Source organism: Sminthopsis crassicaudata, chromosome 3 (genome assembly GCF_048593235.1).
Source record: "Sminthopsis crassicaudata isolate SCR6 chromosome 3, ASM4859323v1, whole genome shotgun sequence".
Classification (NCBI taxonomy): domain Eukaryota; kingdom Metazoa; phylum Chordata; class Mammalia; order Dasyuromorphia; family Dasyuridae; genus Sminthopsis; species Sminthopsis crassicaudata.
The window spans coordinates 512,617,851-512,627,257 of record NC_133619.1 but is presented as its reverse complement, the minus strand read 5'-3'; the positions used below and the strand labels follow the sequence as shown (position 1 = coordinate 512,627,257).

Below are 9,407 nucleotides of genomic sequence, written 5' to 3'. Positions count from 1 at the left end.
GGAGAAGTCCCATTGATGGCACTTCTAGTTGACCGGTCCAGAGGGCATGGGAGGGTGAGTAGGCTGATCCACAATTCTGAATGTTAACCCAGAATGGCATTGTTACGTATTGATCACCTCTGAAATCTCACATCTAATCCTCTGGAAGGCAGTTTTGGTGAGGTGACACAAGGATTTTGGTTTGGAGTCAGAATATCTGAATCTAAATCCCAGTGAGCAGCACTGGGAATCTGAAAGGAAAGATCAATAGGAAAGTTTCTTAAAGGGGCCACGACCCACTTTAGAGCCAGACTGTAAAAGTTAAGGCATTTAGTTTCTTCTACAGGCAACAGGGAGCCATTGAGGGTGTTTGAGAAGAATGGCATGATCAGAACAGTAGACTAATAATCTCCCAACCTTTTCTTGATATATTGTGGCAAAATTTAAAAAAAAATGGGTCAGTTTAGTAATGCTTAAAGTTTAAATTTTTATTACAGCACATTTTAACTCATACAAGAGAAGGCCTAAAGCAAGGCTCCTTGGCACAGGAACACCAGTGAGGCAGGGGCAAGAAAAGGAAAGAAAAGGAGGTCGGTCAGCGTCCTTCAGTCCACGAAGCAGGAGGCCCGATCAGCCTCTCTGGAGAGGCTGTCCTTATGCAAAGCACCCCCAGCTTCTTCAATTCTGGTCTTCTTTCTAATAATATGGAGAATCGAGGCATTTATTAAGCATCTACCATGTGCCAAGCACTTTACAAATAGTCTCAGTACTTCCTCACAAACCATGCAAGCTAGGTGCTGTTATTACCCCCATTTCACAGGTGAGAAAACTGAGGCAAACAGAAGTTAAGTCACTTGCCCAGTCACAGACACTATGTCTGAGTCTAGATTTGAACTTGGGTCTTTGACTCCAGACCTAGCACTCCACTTTGTGGGCCAGCTGTCTGTCTAAATTAGGTTTGAGTTGAGACTTCTTGGTTTAAAGGAGTATCCCAAACGTCTTAGTTCTGGCTCCAGCTAGACCCAGAACACCAGCATGTGCAGAACTACTTGGAGGGCAAGCCCTGGGGGGTGGGGAAGACCAGAGCTGAAGAGGACCCAAGACACCTTGTATTCCAACCCTTTGCCAAGGCAAGTCTCTTAAGGGTGAAGGTACAGAGTAGATTGTTATCAGTGATATCAGAAAAACAAAGAAATAACGCAAACCCAGACCCCTCTGAGGGCCACCTGTATCCTTAACAAGGCCCTCTTGAAGACTTGCCTTTGGGAGCAGAAGTAACGACTGTAAGCTTCTCGAGGGGCAGAACTGCTGTGATTTTCTGTGCATTCTTAGGAGAGTGTTTGGCACGTGATATCAATAACAAATGTTTGGCTAATTTTTCATGGTGGGGTGTTAAACCAGGGACAAGATGGAAAGGAAGAAGATCCTTTGGGGCAAGGCTCTACTAAGCTAGTAAATTAAGGCCTGATCCACATCCCTCTTAAAAACTACCAATAAAGCTTACTTGGGTCACTGCACCAGGAGCCCAAGTTGTATTGTATCCATTTCTGGTCTGCATGGGTTTGTGAATGGGAAACCCCAGGGTAACATCCCAAGAAACGGCCAAATCCAAGCTGGGATCCCAGCTGTCCCCAGAACCAGGTAAAAGGACTAGATGAGGAACATCATTTAATTGTTGGGTGTAGATCCCAGGCAACAACAGGATTAGAAAGGAGCCAGGACACAGCAACATTACAAAAGAAGGTTATTTGCCAAGTCTTGTCCATAAAGCAGGGTTAGCAGGACTCGTGGCACTGAAAGACAGGCTGGCCGGATTAAGGGTCAAATCCTAGTTCTGAAACCCCTCAGCTGGATTTTCCAACGTGTGAAATGGAGGTGGCGATCCATGCCCTGCCTACCTAGATTTGGAAATGGGGGAAAACTTGAGAGAAGCATGGCAGTCAAAAGGGAGCCAGACATGGATTAAAAAGGTGGGGGTGAGAGTCCTAGACCTGCCACTTCCTCATTTGGAAACTCAAATCCCCTTGTCTGTCAAACGCAATACTTGTCCTAACTCACTGTCATCAGGGGGAGAAAATGAGCAAAAAGCACTTATCAGCACACTCTATGGACAGCAGCACAGAAATCTATTGTCATTGTTATTATCTAACAACTTTCTCAAAGATGGCATTTTCTCAGTCTTTCTTCCTCTTCTCTTCCTTTTCAGTGTCCGATGAAGAACCCGTGATAAGCTGCTGCTGTTGAGTCCTGTCCAACTCTCTGTAACCCCATTTGGAGTTTTCTTGGCAAGGATACCAAAGTGGCTTGCCATTTCCTTCTCCAGATAAATTTTCAGATGGGGAAACCTACCCAGGGTCACACAGCTTGTTAGTGTCTAACACAGCCTTGGAACTCGGGCCTCCCTGACTCCAGGCCTGGCCTTCTATTCCACTTTGCCTCGGCTGTCCTTGATCTGAATTAGTTGTAAAATGGAACTCTCTCCAGAAGTTGCCCTTCTCTCTCAAAGCAACCCTGGCCAAAGGGATGAGGCAGGACGGAGGTCACTGTGATGACATGGTTCCTGCCTTCTCCCCAATTAGGGGAAGAGTTTCTGAGGGAAAAGGAAGCTTGAAAAAAAGCTACAGAGATTAAGAAGGGAACTCAGAGGAGTAAGACAATGGTCTTGGAACATGATTTTTGAGAACAAAGGGAAGTTACAGAATAGGCTCCCTGGGTTTCCTTTACTGATCTTCACAGAAGGGACTTGACTCACTTTAGAGGAAAGGGAGGTCAGGGACTTGCCTGGCAGCTCTCAGCTACAAGTCCCTACCTGAAAAGCCATCCTGTTGTCTCTCCCTCTCTCCCTCCTCATATCCCATTTGTTGCCAAGTCCTGTCAAGCTCTGCCCTGGTCACGCTTCTGGCCCAACACTGCCACGCCCCTGACCAGGCTTCCACCACCTCTCACACACCAATGGTGCTCGAAAGTTCAGGTCTTTCCCCATCCCGGCAGATCCTGCAATCACCCGATAAAACTGACTGTGCTCAAGGGGTTCCAAGCTTTTCCTCTCCGAGGTTCTCCCAGCCTTCCCAAGCTGCTCTCCCGCCACATACTCCAGGAGACTCGCCTCCTTGCTGTTTTTCCACGAGGTGCGCTGTCCCTGACTCTGAACCCTGTCCCCGACTGCCCCAGGTCTGCAATTCTCTCCCTAATTCTGTCATCGTCTTGGTGACATTTTTCCCCCATGAAGCCCCCCAGTCCCACTTCCCACTGGCGCCTTCCTTCTGCGATATCTCCAGCTTACGGTGCCTATGGCTTGTCCAGGCCTGGGGGTGTGTTTCCTGTGAGCTATCTGCAAGCCTTTCCTGACACAGTGCCTGGCCCACAGGAGGGGTGTAAGGCCTCGGGCCCTTCTGTATCTAAACCCTGAGTATGCAGGAGCTCACGGCTGGGGTCCAGGCGCCCGCTTCTCCCTAGCACTTCAGAGTGCAGCTCGCCCGCTCCTTTTCTTCCCACACATCAGTGTTTGCTCCTGTCTATGGCTCGCTGAGGCGAAGAGAGGGCTGCAAAGGGATGGCAGCGCTGACACCCCATGCAGACGCTTCCCACAGTGCCAGAGCTAGGCAACATGCCAGCAGTCCCTTCCACTCCTCGGAGAGGGATGGTACAAGGAGTAAAAGGTGTGAAGCAGGCCGGCCAAGGGAGAAGCAGCTCAAGCTCTGTGGCACTTCTGACTCTCCTCAGAGGCAGCTGGGAAGGGTGGAGCAGAGCCATGCTCCTGGGGTCACAAGACCCTCAGAGACTTAAAACCTACGTTAATGCACTTAACCTGTGGCTTGCCTCAGTTTCCACCAGTAAAATGGGAAGGAGAATAGCAGCAGCTACTGAGTGGGGTTGCTGTGAGGGCCAACTGAGATAATGCGGACAAACATTAAGGCTCATAAAGGCTAGCTATTACTATTACACAGGCCCATCACCTGGAGGAGAGAAGGGCAACTGAGGCTTCCACATCTCTCCCCCAGGGAGCAGGGGCCCAAGCTACTGGACATTTGAGGGTCCTGAGCACTTCTCCCCAGTGTGACTCAGGAGCTCTTGGTCTGTGAACAGAGAGAAGGCGATCTGTTCATACTCATGCTTCTCCCCACACTCAAACAAGCACCCAAACCAGCCTTCCTCGAGGATGGCCAGATCGGAGTAACCGCTGGGCCCCCTGTGGAAGATCCAGGGCTGGGACCACCGAGCAGCCTCCAGAGGAGCCTGGTTGACGTAGATGCCGAGGTTGATCCTATGTCTCCTGCTTGTTGGGTGTGAGTAGACAAGCCAGGAACTTGGAGGTGTGAGGCTCTGCTCTGGTCCAAGGGTGCTGACCAGTGACTTTGGGTGGCTGGAGATGGCCGGGGCTTCTTCTTGCAGAAGGCCCCTCCTGGGCCTGAAGCTCACAACACTTCCTTGGCAACCGTGGGGGGGCTCATGTAGTTCCTGGACGAAGGAAGGTTTCTCAAAGTGCTCCCCCAGGTCTGTGCTGAACGCTTCGGCCCGACACCTGCCAGAAGTCCGGGCACTGCAGTATAACACAGACAGGCCGTTTGAATTCATCACTTCTGCTACCTCACATTCTGTGGTCACCCCCGACTGGAAGAGCTGCCCGTGTTTCCAGGTGGCCCCCAGGTCGTCACTGTAAAACATCAGCGAATGGGACCTGGGTCTGGATCTGAAGAAGGTCCCCAGGCAGTGCCAGCGGGAGAAGTGGTAGGCATAGGCAGGGATGACCAGCCTGTCAGACTGGAGCTGGACCCCGTGGCCAGGCCCCACAGCAAACGTAGCCCAGTGCTCCACCTCCTCTCCAATCACCTCATCGGTCAAGTCCTTGATCGGGCTCCAAGAACGCCCGTGGTCAGAGCTGGAGACAAAGCACAGGCGGGCGGCATTCTTCCCTGAACAAATCTGCCGCTGCTCCGTGACGTGGTTACGCACACAAATAAAAAACAGAAAGACACGCCTGCTCTTCCGCTCCCACACAGGACAGGGGTTCATGGTGCGGAATCCAGGGAGCGTGGCTGACATCAGGGGCTCCGGAGGCCCCCACTAAGAACGGGAGAGAAAACAGAGCATGGAAGAGGGCTGAGAGACAAAGCAAGTGTGCAACAACGTTTGGTGAAACAGTAAAAGTATCGTTTATTTAAGTAAAAACAGACTAACACAAAAAAGCCAAGCCTCTTCCATCTAGAAAGAACAAAGATTAAGAAGCTAGGATAATAAAAGCTTATGTTCATACTATCTCATCCTTACAACAACCCCGCACAGTAAACCGTGTGTGTAGCATTGCAATTGTTAGTTTAGTAACGCTATTATTAATAATGGCTAACTAACACTTCTATAGTGTTGTGAAGGTAAGCACTTGCCCCCAAGTGGTCTCTGAAGTAAACAATCCAAGGACTATTATCCTTACTTTAAGGATTATTATTAAAGAATTCGTATCCTTTGCTTAAGAATGAGGAGGGGTACAGAGAAGCACCCCCTCCCAGAAGGGCTAAATTCCTGATGCCCAATCTAGGGCTCTTCTTGTCAACCATACTGCCTTAAAAACAATGATAACTCACTCTTACATCCAGGGTTCCCAAGGTTGCTTTCCAGGAAGTAACAAATCAAATCAAATCCACTAGCATTTATCAGGCTCCTATTATAATGAGGCACTGAGGATACAAAGCAAGGTAAAGCAAAACAAACAAAAAATCTAGTGTCATGACCATAAAGGTCATGGTTTAATGGGGAAGACAACAAGGCGAACAGCTATGGACAAACAAGACACAGACCAGGAGGGGAAGTCTGAGAGGAAAGGGCCCACATGAAGGGCACTCGGAAAGGCTTCTTGTAGACAGTGGGACTTTTAGCTGGGCCCAGGAGGAAGGCAGAGAGGAGAATTCCAGGAATGGCAGATAGAAAGATGGACAGTTGGGGAACATCAGGCCAGTGTCGCTGGATCGGAGCCCATGGGGTGGGCTTAAATGAAGCCAAGGAAGTCAGGAGGGTGGTCCAGCCTGGGGGTCAGCCAGAGAGGGGGCCTGGAGCTGAGAGTTGGAGTGTCTTGCTTAGGGGACAACCAGGAGGCCAGTGTCACCAGATGGAAGACTGTATTTTGGGGAGTATTTGACGGTGGGGATAAGAAGACTGGAAAGGTGGAAAGGTCCTGGTTATGAGGAGCTTTGAATGCCAAGCAGAACGTTCAGGAAACCACTGAAGTGTACCGAGTACGAGGGGGACGTGGTCGCACTTGGCACTGTAAAAAAGTCACTTTGGCACCTGAATGAAGAATGGACTGAAGTGGGAAGAGACTTGGGACAGACAGACCCAGATCTATTGTGAGTTCTCTAGTGGATTCAGAGCTACAAGCACCTTACATCTAGCTTAAAACGCATCTTTCTTCCACAAAATCTCTCAGATGTGTTCTGTTTCTTGACAGGACGGTGAGAAGAGAGGAAGGGGACTAGAATTCCTTCTTCTATGTGATCTCAGTTTCCAGCATAGGACTCAGACCCAATTCTCTTTGCAAGGTTTAGCGTTTTCTTCCGGTTAGTTAAGGAACAGGGTGGAACGAATGGATGCTCTCTCTAAAGGACCCTTCCCTCCCTACTCCAATATTCTATGCAACTAGGTCCCTCCAAGATCCAACACTCTGTGATCGACAATTCTCTATTTGGGGATCCTAGAGAAAAATTTCCAAGAAGCCTTGCCAAAGCTGAGGGAGTAGTTACCTGCACAGAATGGTCCACCTTCTCCCCTCGTCGTAGCACCAGATACAGAGCATCTGTATCATCCACCGAGGAACGCTTCTCGGCAAAGGCCAGCAATACCCGGGCTGGTGGGATGTAGAGCAGGGCTGGGATCCGGTATGTGATCCCCCCCACTCCTTCCTGACGGAACAAGGTGGTAGTGGAGCAACGTGAGGGTTCCATGGTTCCTGGAAGACAAGGAAGCTGAGAGAGAGAGAGGAGACACACACACAAGAGAGACAGAGAAAGACAGTGGGAGGGAGAGAGAGGGAGGATGAATGTAGGTGGATGAGTAACCACATCAACATGAATACCTCGCTGTTTACTGTTTCTACAGCAGGGGCTGGGGTTTCCGACACCTCCCATCTAATTAGTGTTCGCAGGTGAAGTCGTTATTGCTGTTTGTCCTCATTTTATAGAGGAGGCCCCTCGGGCTCTCATGGTGCAGAAATACAAAGTGCCTTATTTACCCCTGTCCCGCAGGCAGGGAGAGCTTGGACTCAGTCCAAGGCCGCCTACAGCAAATCTAGAGGTCTTTTAACTATCCCAAACAATCACTGAGGATCTGAACTCATCAGGAACTGAGTCCACCAAGCTTTCATTGCTTCAATATCTATTCACTGGGCAATCACGCTCAATGATCGTGAAAGCTTAGACCATAAAACAAATTACTGCCAGAATCTATTGTGGCCATTTTATTTTCTCACTTTATTATTTATTTCCAGCTGGCCGTCGGCCTTACAAAATGTCATTTTAGAAAAATCAGCACGCTAGGAGAATTCTATTAGCCCTGAAGTTTGTCCTGATATTCATCGACGTTTTCTACAAAGACTTCAGCCTCCCAGCAAGAAGTTACCAGTGTGTTCGAAGACCTGGGACGACTGCGAAGTCACTAGACAGCTTGCACAGATTCCTTTCTGCAGCGACACAGCCCAGGCTTTTACCGACACAGAAGTCGGAGCGACTAGCGGCTTGCTTGATTCCTGTGCTCTGATGCTAGTAACATGATCCATCAAGTTAGGACTGTGTTGCCTTGCCCATTACTGACTCCTATGAAAGCCTGAAGTTAACCAAGCCTTCTAGCTCTACTTCACAGGACCCTTTCTCATCATCTCGCTCCCGTCCCTGAACTTGTACAGTTGATATTTTAAACTCAAGTACAGGGCTTTACACTGCCCTTGATCCGATCTTGCATTTTTAGACTATTTTGGATGCTGATTTTATGATCCAATATAGTAGCTGTGCCTCCTGGGCTTGCACCAGCTGACAACTTTAAAAGCAAATGCCCTCACCCAAGTCATAGATAAAAATAACTCTAACTCAAATTCTAGCCTCTCTTCCAACTCTCAACAGTTATGTCTCTGTGTAAGGTCACTTCCTGTTCTGGCATTTTCTCTTCTAATTCATCTCTCAGCTCATAAATTTGGAAGATTCTATTCTTTTCCAAGTGAATTCTAGAGGCTGGCAATTTTCTGAGATGTCCTAGCTCTCAATCTGTGTGTCCTCAAAAGTGAGAAAAGTGAAGGGGAGCAGGAAGAAGAAAGGGGCTGTGACGTCCCCACGTGGACCTGAAGGAAATTCTCAGAAGCTTCTTAAGGGTCCCATCCATCAGCCCAGTGTGCTCAACAGCTGGGAGCCAAGTGGAGAAACAACCTCTCCGGATGAGCGTCCTGTGACCTGTCTCAAGGCAAGAGGAAACTGCCAACGGCAGAAAGAGCACCTAACTTTCTTGAGTTAGAGGGTAGAAGAAAAAAAACCCCAAACTTAAACTCTCTGGCTTCGAATTCCCTACCAAATAAAGTCCTGATTGTTCTTCCTGACAATCAAGGCCTCCACCCGCTTTTACGCACCTCGAGCACGTTCGTCCCCTGCACCTTCACTTCACGCACTCCAGCTTTCTTCGGAACACCATTTTCCCACACCTGTGCCATGGCTCACAATGCTGAATCCAAGTCAGCGCTGCTTCCGTACCCACCGCGAGCGGAGCTAGTCTCGCCGGTGTGGGGCGGGCAGGTGGGCAGAGACGCGCACGGCTCACGGATCTGGCAGGGCATCTGGATGGCCTCGCTCACCGGAGCCCTCGGCACCGGCCTGGGCCCAGGACGGATCCGGAGCGCGCCCTGGGCGGTGGGGAATGCGGCAGACCCCGCGTCCGGACGGACCCAAAGCGGGCCCGGGAAGAGATCCGGAAAGGGGGGGGCGAAGTGGTGAGAGGGGAACCGGCAACAACCAGGAAGAAGAAGAGAGCGGCTCCGGGCTCCGGGCCCCGGGTTTCGGGCCCCGGGCTCCGGGCTCCGGGCTCCGGGCTCCGGGTTTCGGGCTCCGGGCCTCGGGCCTCGGGCTCCGGGCTCCGGGCTCCGGGCCTCGGGCCTCGGGCTCCGGGCTCCGGGCTCCGGGCCTCGGGCCTCGGGCTCCGGGCTCCGGGCTCCGGGCCTCGGGCCTCGGGCTCCGGGATCCGGGCTCCGGGCAGTTCCGGAATCCCGAGCTCCGCGGCTCGGGCAGCTCTTTAAGCCGAGGGTGGAGCATGCGCACGAGAAACAGCGTCCCACGTGATTTCTCGCGGCGGCCGCCCGGGCGGAGAGAGAAAGGCGCGGGGATTTGACTCTGAAAGCGGAATACGTTTTCTCGGCCCCGGGCCGCCTGACAGACGGGCCTGCGAGGTCGCGAGCGAGAGTGGCG

At 50.9% G+C, this 9,407-nt stretch overlaps 1 protein-coding gene across 2 annotated transcripts; it reads right to left on the bottom strand.

Moving 5' to 3' along the window:
• Window positions 1-446: 446 nt before the first annotated feature.
• Window positions 447-9,039, bottom strand: NEU3 (neuraminidase 3). Of its 2 annotated transcripts, none has more exons than XM_074304074.1 (3): window positions 8,579-9,039; window positions 6,711-6,916; window positions 447-5,043 (listed from the first exon to the last, which is right to left on the bottom strand). In XM_074304074.1, exons 2-3 carry the CDS (start codon window positions 6,909-6,911, stop codon window positions 3,997-3,999), a joined length of 1,248 nt encoding a protein of 415 aa, XP_074160175.1. In that variant the 5' UTR covers window positions 6,912-6,916; window positions 8,579-9,039; the 3' UTR covers window positions 447-3,996. The 2 variants fall into 2 exon arrangements, with proteins under 2 accessions (XP_074160175.1, XP_074160174.1); XM_074304073.1 differs by having other exon boundaries at window positions 6,711-6,932; window positions 8,579-9,035.
• Between the last annotated feature and the right edge of the window lie 368 nt (window positions 9,040-9,407).